The sequence below is a fragment of the Haliotis cracherodii genome, unplaced genomic scaffold (assembly GCF_022045235.1).
Source record: "Haliotis cracherodii isolate W230 unplaced genomic scaffold, xgHalCrac1.p SCAF_15, whole genome shotgun sequence".
NCBI classification, from domain to species: Eukaryota; Metazoa; Mollusca; class Gastropoda; order Lepetellida; family Haliotidae; genus Haliotis; species Haliotis cracherodii.
Genome location: NW_027266270.1, coordinates 17,587,541 through 17,606,682, shown reverse-complemented (window position 1 = coordinate 17,606,682; position 19,142 = coordinate 17,587,541). Strand labels below are relative to the sequence as shown.

The window sequence follows — 19,142 nt, the reverse complement described above, 5'->3', positions numbered from 1 at the left end:
ATAATATGAAATAAACACGGATGTTTGGGATTCGTTGGACATATTTTAAACAAATAATAATAATAATAATATTTATAAAATGAAAGAGTTCTTATATTTATTGGGGACGGTTTCGTTGTTTATCATTTTAAAATTTCAAACAGCCGACTTTCAGAAATGAATTTCAGGAACATTTGAGGTAGTACAGAAAAACTTATCCCATTGGAAATGTGTTCATTAAATAGTTTATCATAAACTCACGAGTCATCTTTCTTAAATGTAAGATTACATCCTGACCTTTTTCTGAGCTGTCAGTTCAAAGAATTATTTATCAGCGTATAAACATCTGAGATGAAAATTAATGATTATGTTCAAATAATTTTATCTCACTTTTGTGTCCTTTTATTTCAACAAGTTCAAAGAGATCTTTGTCGGTGATTATTTTTTTAGATAAAGATGGCTGTCATTTTCAATTCATATAATCTTACCTATTCGTTATTTGTATATCTATGAGATCAAAAAGCTGTTAATCAATTTAAAACGTTGATTATTTCATTTCACTTTGAGAAATGTTTACGTTCTTGATCTGAAGTTTAAAAAGATTACTCTAAATGTATCCCGTGAAAGAGTCATTGGGTACTTGAGCTTGACTTAAATATCTACTTACCATAGTCGTAATGCTAAGATCGCTTTGTGACTCCGGGTCCAGTGCCGTTTGGTGTTAGAACGATGTACTATACGGATGATGCCGTTTATAAAGTCATGCCTTTTTACGAATGATGCTCAAAATTGTAACAGGACCGGTCTGGTAGCCTAGTGGTTAAAGCGCTCGCTCGTCACGCCGAAAACCCGGGTTCGAATCCCGACATGGGTACAATGTGTGAAGCCCATTTCTGGTGTCCCTTGCCGTGATAATGCTGGAATATTGCTAACAGCGACTCACTCACTCACCCATAAATGTAATGTCAACATGTTAGACGTTTATGATTGTACTATCGATAAGTCATCCCGATATTGTTCGAGCATTTGTAATTCATATGTTGTTCATAAATTCATTTTCTATCATGTTTGACGTTTATAATTTTCTGTCTGTAATGTTTTTACGATTATAAATGATTTGGTTGTGAGTCCGCATGCTGTCCAATACCATGACCTTTCATGGAGTTTTCACACCTCCCTACTCACTGCTACTTCTGTAATCTGTCGGGACCGCCTCCGTGGTCTTGTGGTAGAGCGTCCGCCCGAAGAGCGGAAGGTCCGGGGTTCGATCCCAGGCCGCGTCATACAAAAAGACGTTAAAAGATTGTACTTGTTGTTACCCTGTCTGGCGCTTGTCATTAAGGGGCTAAAACAAGGACTGGTCGGCTCGGAGTCAGTTTACTGTGTCTGAGTGGGGTATTCATGTCAAACTGCGGCATGGTATCTCAGTCGGCTAGCACTATAAATCGGCATCAGTCCGGACTAGTACAAGCAGCTACACACATACACGTACATGCACGTCGCTATATAAGTGCAATAAACTTGGACGTGACGTTAAACCAAATTTCACCTCACCTCACCTGTCGGGTTGTCATGTTTGGTGACTTGGGCTGAAAGTGGGATTTGCTTATGATATTGAACACTGGGTTGTCTGGTCCGGGTTCAATTGTTTAAATGGCGCCGTTTTAAGACAGGAGTATTGCTGGGTGCGGTGTGAAAAAATCAAACAATTATATTTTTCTTTTAAATTGTGTGAGTGGCGGATGTTACCGACAGAACATGCTTACCCTTCTCGCGAACTCTTGGTGTCATCACTGATTTTCAGTGGGGCGGTCGGGTAGCCTAGTGGTTAAAGCGTTCACTCGTCACGCCGAAGACCCGGGTTCGATTCCCGACATGGGTACAATGTGTGAAGCCCATTTCTTGTGTCCCCCACCGTGATATTGCTGGAATATTGCTTAAAGCGGCGTAAAACATACTCACTCACTCACTGATTTTCAGTGATCAATTCATATAATTATCGTCGCTATGTTTTACGCTCAGTAGAAATTGTTTTCGGCAGATAATCGAGACTGGTTATTCTCTGGCGTTGACGTTTTGCATATAGACATAGAGATTATCCTTCTGATGTCGTTCAAAGGAAATCGCTCTGATGGGTGACGGCGAGCGGTCGGCCTGTGTGATCTGTCGGGAGCCCACTGAGTTGTTCCAGATTGACAAGACCACCTTCATGGACGTGTGCCCGGGCATCTTCAAGGTGGAGCTTTCAGAGAAGATGGCATTCGCAAAGTAAGCATCGTTGTCTGTCTACGGTCAATTAAAATTGGGGCGGTCGGGTAGCCTAGTGGTAAAAGCGTTCGCTCGTCACGCCGAAGACACGGGTTCGATTCCCAGCATTGGTATAATGTGTGAAGCCAATTTCTGGTGTCCCCCGCCGTAATATTGCTGGAATATTGCTGAAAGCGGCGTAATAATTCTATACGACGCACATTTGTATAATGATTCCACGTGCTAAATGGCATTGACAATGTTATCCATTGGTCTATAATTGTTGACATCATATTGATACATTATCTTCTCGACAAGCTAATAGACTTCTTACCTACAGCTATATTCCGACCCGCAATCCCTACGTAGTGGACTAACGTAAACGTCACATTCCCTCAAAGTATTTAAAAAATCATCACGGAACAATGTCCCGATGAGAATATTGGTGAGATGAGGCGATTGTCAGAGAGAATGAAATAAAACAATTATAACTTTTTCCAAAATTAAAAAAAAATGTAGTAGAATTCTTTAACGGTAGATGTATCTGTAGTTACTCAACAACAATAATGTACTGAAAGACTCTGACCACTGACAACTCATGTTTGTACTCTACTCAAGGAAGTTCCCAATCTTCAAAGGCTGGGACCCCGAGCAGTTCGAGAGCCTGTGTTTTAACTCCCAGGTGCTCTACATCCCCCACGGCCGCACTATCGAGCAGGACTGGTCCAAGGCCAACTACGTCTACTTCGTCATGACCGTACGTACACTATCAACAACATACTGACCACTGAAAACCTTCAGCAACCCATACTAACGGTTGGTCAGACTCACTGACTTGGTTGATGCATGTCATCAATCCCAATTGTGTGGATGGTGCTCATGATGTCAATCACTGGATTGTCTGGCGAAGACTCGATTATTTACAGACCGACATCATATAGCTGGAATATTGCTGAGTGCGGTGTTAAAAAAACCCAAACAAACAATAACGATACTGTGACGCCATCTTCGGCAACCAGGGCAATTTCATCGGCGGTTGCTATGTTATGGACCAAGCTCAGTTAGTTGTCCTCGCCTTGTTTCACAACGCGATCTTTGCGATACGCCTATCGTAATTCTATGCTGAAGTATTGATGGATGCTATCGTAGGACAGAACGTTTTTTGTTTACGACATTCGTAACGGTAACATTTCAAAACAAAGAGAACTTCTGCATCAATGTGCAAACAGACAATTTCAAATTTTGGGTGTCTTCTGTGTATGATTTTAAACTATAAGGCGCCGTAATTCGCTGTTTAGAGTTACGCCCCTAAGTCGTCATAGAAACCTATGATCGTGGGTTCGAATCCCTTTTCGCCCCGATTACGTTTCTAGGTTTGTCTGTACCATACCCAGGCTCGTGGGTTTCACCAAAGAGGTGGACATCCAAGACTCGCATCACTTCGGGTTTTCCTCCCACATTAAGCAGACACACCCTGATGTAACTGGAATACTGTAAAGAGCGGTGTTAAACCCATCTCACTCACTTATAAGATACTTTCAATCACGTCATGTAACCAATAAATAAATCCTCGTGTTTATTGCGTGTCCAGGGACGGGTGTCACTGCTGAAGCGGTTCAGTGTCAGTGACATGCTGGACCTGACCGCTAAGGGCATGATGGACAAGGAACTGCACTATCGGAAGCCGGACAATGAGGAGGTCGGGGGAGGAAGCAGGACGAAACAGGCGTGTGTAGGCTGCATCAGAGAGGGAGAGAACACGGTGAGGGGTCATTTGTGTGTATGGTGGGGGTGTAAATGAACAAAGTCTAGATTTTCCCATCTCACTGGGGCTCCTTCTCAATGTAAATGGAGTTAATTGTTGCTGAGAAAAGTATATATATATGAGCGTTATTCTTGTCGGGGGGATGGGATGGCCTGTGGATTAGTATAATTTGGGGATAATATGTGGATTGATGGGATGGGCTGGGGGCTGGCGGAGGGGGCTAGGGGAATCAGGAGAAGGGGGTGACCGGGGTGGATGGCGGTCAGGGAAGAGGGTGATGATTCGGGACTATGGTTTTTGCACGTGTATATCACAGTTTGGCTGGGGTGGGTCAGTGGATGAAGTCCTGTGTTCCTCGTTGTAGGACCTGCGACTCCTGTCGCTGGAGCCGTCTACGTCTATTGTCCCCATCACGCTGATGAGCGAAGGCGTGAAGCTGCTCAGGGTTGCTGTGAGGACATTCAAGAGGATGTGTCCTCGCAGACAGGTGGAGGACTACCTGAAAAAGGACTACACGCCTATAGAGTCAGTGTGCTTTGATAATATAAACTTGTAACCGTCGAAACCTAAGTCGAAAAAGTTATTCATATTGAAATACTGAAGAAATATTAATACACGTCCGTCCGTCCATCCGTTCCTTTCCTTCGCAGTTGCTAGCCCAGTAATTAAATCGTTCGCTCCTCACATATAGGCCAGGTTCGATTCCCCACATGGGTACAATGTTGGAGGCCAATTGCTGGTATGCCCCGCCGTAATATTGCTGGAATATTTCTAAGCGCGGCATAAAACTTTACTCAGTCACTCTGATTTGGAATCTCCGTTTTCGGCCTAATGGTATTTCAACAAAGCCTTGCCTGTAAGCTTAAACCCAACTCACTCTCTCACTCACTCACTCACTCCTCCACTCACTCACTCACTCACTCACTCACTCACTTGTTACAGTATCCCGACAAACTCTGAGATCTGCGAGAAGGTATTCAAGGACACAATCTGGACGTCGTACAAGAAGAGCGTGGTGCGGACGGTGGAGTTGGAACAGTCGGGGTTTGCCATCGCTCATCTCCCCGCCACGGTGAAGGGGACGAGTGGATGGGCGCGGTGGCCTGGATTCGATGACGAGGCAGAGGAGAAGACAGGACGCCTTACATGCAAGACTACCAGATCATATGTGAGTAGTCAGCGAAACATCTTCCCGAGCCAAGACTGACTTTAAAAATCCAGTTTCAACCCTTGAAGAACTGGGCTGGAATTATGAAGTAATATTTTGGTTGAACTAACGAGTCTATGCATAGTCCAATCGCGTAACGAAATTGACATCGGCGTCGTAAACTGTCGTGTAGATTTAGGTCGATTGCAGGATTTGTGAAGCAATCTCGATCTCGTTGTCAACAGATATTTTCCAAATCTTTTCATGTTTTTAATCAAGGTGCTCACGTGATTTGATGCACTTCGCGAAGTAAGACCCGTTTTATCACGTTTTATAGATCTTGATTATCGATTAGATCTTCTTGACTGGGCGCCGCCATTTTGTTTGTAGCAAATGCAAGTGATATATGAGAGGTGAAATCTGATTGGTTAATAGAAGGGACATGGAAGGGACATGACTCATGTAATATCCACTGATGACGCTACGTCTGAGCCCAGAAATTGCAACCTAGTTCGGCAAGGGTGGAAACTGGACTTTTATAGTCAGATAATTCCCTCACGTCGGGTAGATGTGAGTGAGTTTGGTTCAATGCTGCTGTGAACAGTATTTCATGTTTGGTTGTTTTTTCTGTCGTGTCAACGTGAGTAAGACAAATCTTATTGACAAGTCGTATTACTACTTTCGGTTAAAACCACGAGCATGGGTATGGTGCTGACAAACCCATGGGTATAGGTTTCTGGCACGCTTAAGGGACGCAACTCTGCACGGCGAATCGCAGCGCCTGGGCCACCCATGCCCCTCATATGTGAGTGTCTTTGTGGTGAACGTCAGAATTACCCCTGTCTTCATAATAGGTTTAACAATCGTATGTTTGGCTAAATTCAAATCCACGCGGGGACGCGGGATAGACTGACGGTACAATGTTGCTTTAAATAATATTTCAGTTGTGTCAGCTTTGACGTTGGACGTATGCAACAAAACTATTAAAGGTGCTCCAATAAATAGACCATGAACTGGGATTCGAACCAACAATCAGATCCTGCTGGTACTAAGCGACGCAACTCAGCCCAGCTTATCGCGAGTCATTTTCCGAACATGGCATGACCTCATTGATATTGCTTATGTGTATGTGAGAATTATTACCCGCGAAAAATTGATCTTCAGCGACCTATGCTTGCAGTAAGAGGCGACCATCGGGGGACATTATGTCAATGTCTGGTCGCACTATAGAGCAGGACTGGTTCAAGACCAACTACGTGTACTTTGTCATGACCGTAGGTACATGTAGACTATCAATAAAGAAAAAGACATGTGAAGATCCGGGTTAGAATTGGCCTTTAGCAACCCATGATTGTCGTAAGAGACGAATAACGAGAAAGAGTGGTCAGGCTCGTGTCTTGGTTGATGCATGTAATCGTATCCCAATTGTATGGATTCATGCTCATGATGTCAGTCACTGTATTGTCTGGTCCAGACTCGATTATTTACAGACCACCGTCATATAGCCGAATGTGCGGCGTTAAACAACAAACAAAACAAAACTTGAAAAGTATACATTTATTATAATATGTTTCAGGTCGATCCTTTCATTATCGTTAAAACACCTAAAGCGAAGATTCGCCCAGAATTACCAGTGCAGAGGAAGGCGAATGAGAGGGGTAGAGAAGTGAAGCGTGATATCATTGTGGAGACGGAAGAGGAACACGGGATTCTCCCTATTGTCATACAAAATGACCGCTCCATGATCAGCAAACCGCGCGGAGTGACCAACGGCATGGAGCTGAGGACAAACGTCAGTCGACTGATCCGGCAGGAGGAGATGAACCCCAGCACCAAGAGCGTGTTCCTGACTGAGCCGGAGAAGGAGTGAACAGTGGTGGCGAATAGCAAAGCGAATAGTGATGTGAATATTGACTGTGAATAATGTACCTGGAGTGATACTCAAGATACAGGTGAGCTATGGTGGTGCCACGTAACATGTTGGGTTATGGGTGAAATGTGGTCGAGCCGGATTAACGGTGTCCGGATTAATGGTGTCCGGAGTAACAGTGTCCGGATCAATAGGGTCTGGATTAACGGTGTCTGGATTAATGGTGTCCGGAGTAACGGTGTCCGGATTAAAAGGGTCTGGATTAACGGTGTCCGGATGGACGGTGTCCGGATTAACGGTGTCAGGATCAACAGGGTCCGGATTAACGGTGTCCGTGCTAACGGGGTTTGACTTTATTACTGATCTCTCTGATGTCTTTTAGGAAGAATGAGATTTCGTTGGAACTTATAACTAGGACGACACTAAACCAGCACTGAAGGTCAGTCAGACTGACGGTGAGACGTTCAACAGACAACAAACAAGGGCAGCTAAGCCAACATTGTGCCTAGGATGTAGACAGTCCTCGATGAATAAGCAACACTTAGTAATTGCTGGAAAGGGGGCACGGGTGGCTCAGTTGCCTAAAGCGCTGCAATTCGCTTTTTGTGCCTTGGACACACCAGAAACCTATGATTGTGGGCTCGAGTCCCGGTTCGCCCCGATTATGTTTCTAGGTTTGTAAGCACCATACCGGTGCTCGTGGGTTTCACCAAAGTGGTAAACGTCTCATGCTGTTATCCAATTTCCTTTTTTTAATTGTTCGTTTTTATTACATTGCCAACCTTGGATCTTCGTAAACATACGTTGTGGACAATACAAATTGGAACATTAATTGCTGAGTATGAGTGCTATGATGCCAGTCTTTTAAAGTACACATATGAGTGAAAGGTTACCGTCATCGCTACGGGACCGCCTCCATGGTCTAGTGGTAGAGCGTCCACCCGGAGAGCGGAAGGTCCGGGGTTCGATCCCAGCCGCGTCTTACCAAAAGACGTTAAAATATGGTACTTGTTGTTACCCTGTCTGGCGCTCGGCATTAAGGGGCTAAAACAAGGACTGGTCGGCTCGGAGTCAGTATACTGTGTCTGAGTGCGATATTCGTGTTAAACTGCGGCTTGGTATCTCAGTGTGCTAGCACTATAAATCGGCATCAGTCCGGGCAAGTACAAGCAGCCACACACACATACACGTGCATGCACGTCGCTATATAAGTGCAATAATCTTGGACGCGACGTTAAACCCAATTTCACTTCACCTCACTCACCGCTATGCTGTAGTAGAAATCGTTTACCATGAAGACTGACAACATTGTTTGACAACAAGAGGGGCAGTGGGGTAGCCTAGTGGTTAAAGCGTTCGCTCGTCACGCCAAAGACCCGGGTTCGATTCCCCACATGGGTACAATGTGTTTCTGGTGTCCCTCGCCGTGATATTGCTGGGATATTACTAAAAGCGGCGTAAAACCGAACTCACTCCGAGTAAATCAATATTTCTGTTACGGCCGCATTGACATACAGCACTGACACGTGGACGATGCAGAAACCAGCAACGGTGCTGATGGAAGTAACATTATTTAGAATTTCAATGTAGATATATTAATATATTTTTATATTAAAGATAAAAAACATTCAGAAAATATTAGACACCCCTTGTTCGCGTATGAATTGTTATACATTATGTTTCTAATAAATGGTTAAATTATTATCTTAGTTATAGTGTCTTTATTCATGAATTGTCACGCCAACACCTGGCATCATCATTGATAGTGATTCATAAACACAAGTTTATTATATTGTCGGAATCGTACGGTCGAGATTTACTATGATTATGGAAATGGATCTGTCGCTGTCCTTTAAAGGATATTCATTGACGAGCACTGAACGCCGAGCTAGTGGCGCTGACACTCAGTTGGTTTTATCCGGCCAGGATTATCCACGCGACCGTCTTCACATTTGAAGCGTTCATAAAATCCTTGAACGTTACCACACTTGTTTTGGAGTCAGTCAGTCCACAATGAGTGTCGGGCCAGAAATACACCAACCACACAGAGCGACCAAATGAGCAAGATGTATGGAAATGTTTACTGAAATTTACCTAGAACCCTGACACAACCCATACCCTGTAACTTCAGGGTTCCGGCGAACATTTTGCTGTCATGAAACTTGTGTTCGCTGGCGGATGCAGATATTTCAGATATTAAAATGTTTTAATATAATTACATGTTAAATGCGCATGTTTCTTTAAACAAGCTACCACATCGCACGTCCGTTCAGTTATCGAATAATAAACTTTACGCAACATACTTATACATCAGGAGATTAACTGTTTGTCTTGTTTAAAATTAAATACTAGTATTCTGCCGTGGTGTGTATGTGTTTGTTGGTGTGTGTGTGTGTGTGTGTGTGTGTGTGTGTGTGTGTGTGTGTGTGTGTGTGTGTCCGTCGTTGTGTGTGTGTGTGTCCGTCGTTGTGTGTGTTTGCGTGCTTGCGTCGTGGTGTTTGTATGTGTGTGTATGTGTGTGTGCATTCGTGGTGTATGTGTGTACGCCGTGGTGTGTAAGTGTTTGGGCTGTTCTGTCTGTCTGTGTGTGTGCGTGTGTGTGTGTTTTTGTTTGTGTATGTGAGTGTGCGTCGTGGAGTTTGTATGTGTGTGTGAGAGAGAGTGTGCGCCGTGGTGTGTTTGTGCCATTCTGTGTGTGTTTCGTGATGTGTGTGTGTGTGTGTGCGCGCGCGCGCGATTGTGTGTGTGTGTGTGTGTGTCTGTCATGTGTGTGTGTTTGTGCCTCTGAAACCTGACGAAGTAGTGCGGTTTAATCCCAATAGTGTACATTCGCTCGTGCCCCCTCTTACTTACCATATTATGTGCGTACACTGAACTTATTGCATATAACTTCACTCGACGTGAAAATAGGAAAAAGGATATTTTCCTGGTATCATAGACACTTCTCTTCAGGCAGCATCGTTGGGACATTTTTCGACATTGCAATGACAATATCATCTCAGACGCAATAACATTTTCAATTCCAATGTGGGGTAGATTTAGAGGTTTGTACAGAGTTGCGTCCCTTAGTCGTGCCACAATCCGCTGTACACGGGATGAAACCAAGATTCACCCTGATTGTGATCGTTTGATGTGCTAGTTTTACGTGTTGTTGTTTTACGATTGCGTCACGCATACTGAGACGCCGTAACATGTCAGAAATGGTGTTCGATGCGGCGTTAAACTCACTCACTCACTCACTCACTACTGCACATAGAATCAATCTCCAATCTAAATAGTTCCTGGTCGTATTTACTTGACGCCATAATTAACAAGGAGCTTGCCAAACTTTGGCAAACCATTCACTCCCACTGTTTCAATACCATCCAGTGGGCAGTGAGGTAGCCAAGTGGATAAAGCGTTAGCCTGTCACACCAAAAGTCCGTGTTCGATTCCCCACAAAAGTACAATGTGTGAATGCTGGTGTCCCACGCCGTAATATTGCTTGAATATTTCTAAAAGCGGCGTAAAACCATACTCACTTACTCATACCATTTGGGGACACGCATGTTGGTTTGGGTTGGTTGGTTTGTTTTTTTAACGCCGCACTCAGCAATATTCCGGCTATATGACGGCGGTCTGTAAATAATCGAGTCTGGACCAGACAATCCAGGATTGATATCATGAGCATCGATCCAAGCAATTGGGATCGATGACATGCATCAACCAAGTCAGCGAGCCTGACCACCCGATCCCGTTAGTCGCCTCTTACGACAAGCATAGTCGCCTTTTAGGACAAGCATGGGTTGCTGAAGACCTATTCTACCCCGGATGTTCACGACGAGGCAATTAAAAGACCAAGGTTAAGCGTATTTTTTTTATTCGAAGTGACAAGGTGTACATGACGGCAGGCGTTCTAACTCGACAAACATCATGTGTAAATCTTGAAGTATTTCTCTGAATGATAATTAGTTGTAATTCCCCCATGATATGCTTTACAGCGTTATTTTTCAGACTTCAAGTATTTACATACAAACATCAATGTGATTCTTAATAAAAATGTATCACCGCCTTTTCACCGTTCTGGGGCGTGCCGTCATCCCGTCAAGACATACCCAGAAAACATGAACGCATTTGTCTCGGCCCTAATAAGGCCTAATGTTCGTGACGTCACATAAAACTATGACGTAGTTAGCTGATAGCCAGTTGACATCCGCGGAATGTCCTAAACGTGATGTCGTTAAGACAGTCGTAGTTGTAGGTGCTGCCGTAGAACATGCCGCACAGCTCGCACGACTGCACGAACCTCTCGACACTCATGCCTGGGGGGACCCTGCAACAAAGGAAGGTCAACTTAATTTTACGACATCATATCAGCATCAGCATCATTATTACCCACGAAGTGAAGATACAGGTGGTGAGACACACGGTGTCGTACAAAGTTGACCTTGTTTTATTCGTTTTGATTGGATAACCGTGACCTGTCACACCGGGACTACTTTTTTCACATTCGTCACCACTCGCCCCTTTCCGTAACCTGCAAGAAGACTCGTCCCCCTATCGATGAATGTTATGTGCGAAAATATGACAAACCAATCAGAATGCGCGTATGATTTCAAGTTTTTCTTCAAAGAATCACTCAGAAATAATTTTTGATTTTACATGTCTTGCATCTAAAAATATACCCAAGATATGGTTAAATGTGTTCAATCATACTGTATAATTCCGCATGTCCAGATGTGCTTTAAACTGCATCTGCAATATATATAATACATAGGGGAAATATATGTGAACCATTACGCAACGAGCGGACAATTGTTTTAGGTATGCCCGTTTGCGCTAAGACGGAACCTGGTCGCAAAAATGGCCATGAGGGGGGCACGAGTCGCTATTCGGCTTGTCCCGGAATAACACGTTGAATGCTTTTTTCAATAACATATTAATCACGAGATGTCTTTCGAATTTACAAAACACTTTGCTACTACGAGACAGAAAATAAGGAATCTAGTGAAAACGAGTGATGTTTACAAACACTTAATTAAAGCAAACAGGATACTCCCAGTTTGCACTCTACATAAGGTAAGCATATATCTACTACATACTTCATAATCGAGCTATATATTTGCCATATACTACCACCGATAGATCGGGGTCCCTATTGACGTGATGCACCGGACCTCTTTCGTGAATTTGATTTAATGTTAAACGTTAAGCGTGGTGAAACGAAGTTAGTTTAAACTATATCTAGGCAGATGTCTGGACTTACGATGAATGGTCCTAAGTGTCACGAGCGTCCCATTCGAGGTGTACTTTGCGGCACTGTTTCCGAAGGCGTTTGTTCATGAATGAGTGAGTGAGTGAGTGAGTTGGGTTTAACGCCGCTTTTAACAGTATTCCAGTTATATCGCGGCGTGTCAGCTTAATGTGGGTGGAAAGTGATGCAGGTCTCAGACGTTTACCACTTCTTTGAAACCCACGAGCACGGGTATGGTGCTGACAAACCTAGAAACATAATCGGGGCGAATCGGGATTCGAACCCAGAATCATAGGTTTCTGGCGTGCCCAAGGGACGCAACTCTTCACAGCGAATCGCGGCGCCTCAGAGGACTGGGCCTCCCGTGCCCCTCTGTTCATGAATGAATGTACAGAATTATGATCACAAAAAGTGAACAGTTCCGATACAAATGATTCGAAACTTCCGTTGAAGTGAGCTTGACTTCTGATTTTGTACAATATATGGCCCAAAACATCCGAAATGTGACGAATAACATTCCTAGTTGAATGTGTGTAGGCGACGGTTGTCTTTTCTTATTCTGATGGCGACCTTGCCCTTCGTTTGTAGCTGTCACTGACAAGAAAGCAGATTCGAGTTTGTTTCTTTTCAATTTTTCAGTGTAGGGTCGTACAGGTAACATGAACGTCTTTGGCGAGCACTCTGATTTCCCTCTACCATTATGGTACCGAACCGAATCACTTTGACTGCACAACCGGGATCCCAGCGGGTCCAGTGACCGACTGTTGGACCGAGATTCAAAGTCTCTCCAGTGAGTTGTTCCCCTTAGATGAAGCTGGACAACGCAGATAAACGCAATGGCTGAACGATCGCATCTAAAAGTGGGAGCGATGTGACAATCGGTATTGGGAGAAAGGGTACAGATAATTGAGAGAATATGCGGACAAGACCAAAGTTAGGACTTCTTGTTCACAAAAAGGACTTGTCTGACAGTGCCGAGGTTGGATTAAATTCAGGGAGTCATGGTTTACTCTACCTACGGTGTTTTCTTCTGAGTTATTATATGGCAGCTTTCGTATCATACCCCATATGAAACCCGAGGTTCCCAAATCAGCGCGAGGGCCTGGGGCCAGAGGGCGGATATGGACGTCATGGGGTATGATATGAAAACTGCGATGTAATATTACCTTTTTAATATACATTAACATACATTTGTTAGATGTATCTGCAAGTGAATTCAATACATTTTCACTTTGTTCGGAAGATTTTGTCACGGGAAAGCTGGCAGAGACGTAACTCTAATTTCTTACCCCGCCGGCTGATATCGATCGCCTATTCAAAATGCTGGTCTAGAGGTATAGCGCCCGCCCGGAGAAGGTAAGGTCCGGGGTTCGATCACCGACCGCGTCATACCAAAAGACGTTAAAAGACGTTAACTTGTTGTTACCCTGTCTGGCGCTCGGCATTAAAGGGCTAAAACAAGGACTGGTCGGCTCGGAGTCAGTATACTGTGTCTGAGTGGGGTAATCATGTTAAACTGCGGCATGGTATCTCAGCGTGCTAGCACTATAAATCGGCATCAGTCCGGACTAGTACAAGCAGCCACACACACACACGCACACACACGTGCATACACGTCGCTATATAAGTGCCATAATCTTGGACGCGACGTTAAACCCAATTTCACCCCACCTCACCTTAAACCTCACCCAGTCTTGTCGCTATTTATAACCAACGAATCGAGCCTTGGCCTTTTTTCTAACGAGAAGGGAACCAGGGAGTGTTCTGACCAATGCGCGCTCAGATTACATCGGCAATATTTCTCGTTCGTCACGCATAACAGCCATGCGGCTCTCGTCTACACATTTCTTCCCTATCAGAGGAAGAGTTGGCACAAAGTTCATAGACGGATTCATTTGACTTCCTTCAGTTAAACTCGGCCGGAAACTCACATCCCCTTACAATAAGCCAAATATCTGTACATAGCATAATTACACCCGTGGGGATCCCGGGTAAGAATACTCACCCCGGCTTGTCGTAAGAGATGACTTAATGGATCGGACTGTCCTGGGTAACTGCATGTCAATGTATTCCAATTTCCTAGCTCGATGCTCATGATATCAATTACTGGATTTTCTGGGCTAAGTCTGAATATTTATAGGCCGCCGTCAAATATCTGGATATTGCTGAGTGCAGGGTTAAACGACTAACAAACAAACAAATAAACAAATAAAACAACTCACACTTTGGGCTTTCCGTCTCCACGTCTCATTCTCTGAAGGATCGGGTCAGAAAACGACATCCCGTACATGGTAACCATTGCCAGGAACAACATTATACACCATTGGCCCATCTGCAACATCGCGACGACAATGCACGTGTGAATAACCATGTGTAACGATTTGCTGCAGAACATATACAGTGACACAGCAGAATCTGCCACATTGTGTATGAGTAAACAATGTACATGAGTAAACAATGTATATGAGTAAACATGTATATGAGTAAACAATGTATTTGAGTAAACACTCATTTTCCCGAGTCAAGGGAGTTAACTGACTGTAAAAAGTTCAGTTTCCACCCTTGCCGAACTACGATGGAATTTCTGGGTTCGACCGTTATGATTATTTTCCTCCTATTGACCAATCAGATTCCACGTCTCATATAACTTATATTTGTTTCAAACAAAATGGCGCCGCCCAGTTAAGACAATCTGATCAATAAACGAGATCTATTTTGTAATAAAACGGGTCTTGGTTCAATTGTTTGAATTGTTTGATAGGCATTACTTAGAAGTTGACGGATGACAAGATAGACACAATTTTTATGGATAACAACTTCTTTAATACTGTAAAAGGCGACGTTTCGGTATAGATCCCACTCATGTATGCCCTTGTTGTTACTGTTAATCCTCTATTGTTAATCCTCCACTTGCTATATATATTCTGCACTATGTCCCTCATTCAGTCTTGCTTGACAACGGTATAAGGATCTATACCGAAACGTCGCCATTTACAGTATTAAAGAAGTTGTTATCCATAAAAATTGTGTCTATCTTGGGGTCTTGGTTCGCGAAGTGTAACAAATCACGTGAGCACCTTGATTAAAAACATGAAAACATTTGGAAATTATCTGTTGACGGCACACATGCTTTGCAAATCCTGCAATCGACCGAAATCTGCACAGCAGTTTACAAACCGGATGTCGATTTCGTTACGCGTTTTGATTGGACTACGCATACTCGTTAGTCCAGCCAAAATATAACTCCATAATTGCAGCCTAGTTCGTCAAGGGTGTGAACTGGACTTATATAGTCAGTCAACTCCCTTGCCTAGGTAAGATGGTTTATACTTGCAACACACAGAGAGGTTTCGGTAAACAGGTATACAGTTTACATGTACTTCACGTGCAACGACAAATGCTTAGTTGTATCTAAAACACATGTGACATTAATACAACGCTGCATATCAGACTCAGTCAGTTTTATCCAGTATAAGGGCAACGCGTTTGTGTTAAAAAAATGTTTTAAAAGTTAAGTGTTAACATTATTGAATTATTTAATATTAATTTAATTATCCATTTTTGTTGACATTGTTTAATAAAATTCGATATTTAAAGCATGCCTAAACTAATCCGGCACACACACATATACATGTATATATATTTATATCTCCCGTTACAGCGGGTACGTCTTTCTGTGGAGGTGGTGTCATAATTAGTGAGTGAATATATGCTGCCGTCCACGTGCAATATTCCTAATATATCATGGGAACCCGTACACAATGTACAATTTCAAAACAAAGAGAGTTTGTCCAGGATGTTTCATTTAAGCTTAAGGTATATCGATGATCTGATATCGTTCAATAATGGTCGAATAGCCCATTCCCTTCCATTGGCTTACCCACCAAAACAATAAGCAACAAAGTGACACCGCCTCGACTGTTTCATTTGGATCTCTACAAAAAGATTCAGAGTGACAATAAATATCCACAAAACTATGACAAGAGGGATGGATGGCTTCAACTTTCCAATGGTCAAATATTCCAGCAGCTGTAGCCTTTGGTGTCTATATTTAACAAATTTTGAGGTACAATCTAGCATGCTGCTTCTGCGAAGATTTCAACGTGCGTTATACGACTCCTCAAAAGTTGTCAAGCAAGACAACGGTTCAAGGATCTATACCGAAACGTCGCTTTTTACAGTATTAAAGAAGTTGTTATCCATAAAATTGTGTCTACCTTGATCTTCATAGATGCTATATGGTTTCTTTAAACTTTTATGCAAGGATCAAATGTATTGATGCACGGGATAGGAGTGGGAGCAATGCTGTGGTCAGTTATCTGGTAAGTTTGAAACACGTTTTATTGTAAACTCCAATTTGACTCGTGGTCGTTGATATTGTATATAATCATATCTAAATGTATGACAGAGATTTTTCGTGACCCTAAATAGCTTTTGTTACTTTTGTTTGTATTGTCAAAGATTTTGCAAACACGAAGCTACTTTTTAAAGTCGCAAACACAACCGTCCCCGTGTTTTAGGGAGAATTTACATTTCAAGGTTTCACGTATTTAATGAAATAATTTAATTTACACAAAAAGTATATAATATATAAAATATTTCATATGTCTCGTGAAATATTATGTTTCTCTCATCTCGCGACGGGGGGAAAGATATACATGTATCTTCTTCCACTCAGTCACTCGATGAGAGAAACATGATATTTCACTCGACACATGTTATATACTCTATATATTATATTTTATAAACTTATACACCTTGACTAGAATTTGTCACCATACCAACACAGTTCTGGCCAATAACACACATGGACAATTCCTGTTCATCTATCTAAACACACTGCTATAGTCATATAAAAGAGACAATCAAATCCTTACCTCTAAGATTCTCTATGTATGGAACTCGGCTGTTGCTCAAAAGGACCGATATCATCGTTCCTTCGGCAACTTATATATTCCTCGCGACTAATCTCAAAAGATTATCCCCCGTGTGACAGCCTCAAACGCACGGTCTTCGAGTACCTGCTCTGAAGTGTGACAATACGGGGCGGAATTAACGGAAATATTCTTGTTGATTTCCGGCGCGTCCACGGATTGTAACTCGGCCCCCGAAGACGATAGGGATGTTGTCCATCATTGTATTGTCTGTGTCTTAATACCCCACACGGTCGCAGGGACATGATTGGAGCTAGTTGTTTGGCAAGCATGACAAATCTCAACAGACACTCGTGCAAGTGACAATATTAATGTAAAGCGTCCCACACAAAAACTGGAGGCTGGCTGATAACGGAACACAACTAATCATATAAAAATACTTTGTTTTGGAAACACGGGAAATGTGCATGGAACAACAATGTTGAATAATAATATTGCGGTTTCATGAAAAATATTTCAGGCTAAAGACGCCAATATCGCCAACCTATTCATCATAGCACCTCTGATATAAGAGTGAGTGAGTAGTAGTAAGCGTTGCTAAAAAAAATTGAGTCTATTCGAGGCGATGACCCATTGATCCTGGCACTGCTGGGGCGTTCGGGGTTTGGGTGGGACAACTATATGGAGTGAGTGAGTGTGTCACTTTAAATAGTATTTCAACAAGGAGAAAAACCCGACTTGGTGCAGATATTTTACTCACGAGGTCAGATATGATGCTGAGACACTTATAAACATAATGAGGTTAAACTGGTATTCGAACCAACGATCATACATATAAGTTTCTGGCCTAAGGAACGCAACCCCAACGTCAAAACGAGACGAGTGCAAATACATGAACAGAGTGAGTGAGTATGGTTTTATGCCGCGGGGGACACCAGAAATGGGCTTCACATATTGTACAACTAAGCTACCCGACCGCCACCCCCCCCCCCCCCCCCCCCCCCCTGATATAAGAACAATATACGTATGCACATACATATGAAATGGGGATGATACCAGGTGTTCTCGAAATGGTGAGCTCCAATGGCGCCACCTGCACATGCAAAGGCAAGTATAGTCGTCACATGGAAAACACGGTGCACGTGATGCAAGTCAAAACAGTGAATTGCATCAGACACCATCTTTTGTCACTGATACGTCAAATTAGAAAACATGTCTCACGTGAAAGTTGAGGCCTTGAATGTTGTTACCTTGATCAAACAACATTTGAGCAAGAGTTGAACAGCGCTCTTTGAAATCTTTGTAGAAAGGGCATGTCCAACTGTACTTCAAAAGTTGAGAAATGTAGACACGAAGGTTCAGGACCTGCAAGAATATTATTCGACATAAAGGAACACAGTAGAATAACGTACACAATGATAACATATATTATTTCATTTTATTCCATATAGTGTTCTTTTTTAAATAATCCGAAAACATACACGGACCGCAAAATCATTCAAAATATTTGCCTTTCAACCTGAATAAAGTTATAGAAATTCATATGAAACGACACTTCGTCACAGCTAAGACTATTTTCTGTGCTTTCGAAGGAGCTGCCGTTATATTGGGACGAACGATGTTCTACTCTCTCAGTGCTCATTCTGTAGATAGTAAAGATAGTCATCGAGTTCTATTAAAAGGCTGGAAGACCTAAAGTGACACGTGGCCTAAATGCAGCACACCACAATTAAATTCCCCTTCTGCACATGTCAGCAGTGCATGATCTTGAAACAGTATCTCGGAAAACAACTGAATTAACATTACTTTGTGACCCGGTTCGCCCCGATTATGTTTCTAGTTTTGTCAGCACCATACCCGTGCTCATGGGTTTCACCGAAGCAGTAAACGTCTGAGACCTGCATCACTTCGGGCTTTCCTCCCACATTAAGCTGACACGCCGTGATATAACTTGAATACTGTTAAAAGCAGCGTTAAACCCAACTCACTCACTACTTTGTGCCCTGTGTTTCGTTCAACATATCAAA

The 19,142-nt window shown here is 42.9% G+C and overlaps 1 protein-coding gene and 1 long non-coding RNA gene across 2 annotated transcripts in view; one reads left to right on the top strand and one right to left on the bottom strand.

Annotated features, from left to right (window-relative positions):
* Positions 1-7,419, top strand: part of LOC139462336 (uncharacterized) — a 28,608-nt gene extending 21,189 nt beyond the window's left edge. Inside the window, exons 6-11 of the mRNA XM_071243987.1 lie at positions 2,099-2,247; positions 2,845-2,983; positions 3,818-3,988; positions 4,356-4,516; positions 4,934-5,159; positions 6,715-7,419. Coding sequence (XP_071100088.1) covers positions 2,099-2,247; positions 2,845-2,983; positions 3,818-3,988; positions 4,356-4,516; positions 4,934-5,159; positions 6,715-7,008 — 1,140 coding nt within the window. The 3' untranslated portion in view covers positions 7,009-7,419. The remainder of the gene's footprint in view (positions 1-2,098; positions 2,248-2,844; positions 2,984-3,817; positions 3,989-4,355; positions 4,517-4,933; positions 5,160-6,714) is intronic.
* A 3,448-nt stretch (positions 7,420-10,867) lies between these two features.
* Positions 10,868-17,156, bottom strand: LOC139461877 (uncharacterized). The gene is made up of 3 exons (XR_011653003.1): positions 17,119-17,156; positions 14,464-14,573; positions 10,868-11,320 (listed from the first exon to the last, which is right to left on the bottom strand). It is a non-coding gene; the product is annotated as an uncharacterized lncRNA (long non-coding RNA).
* Positions 17,157-19,142: the final 1,986 nt, after the last annotated feature.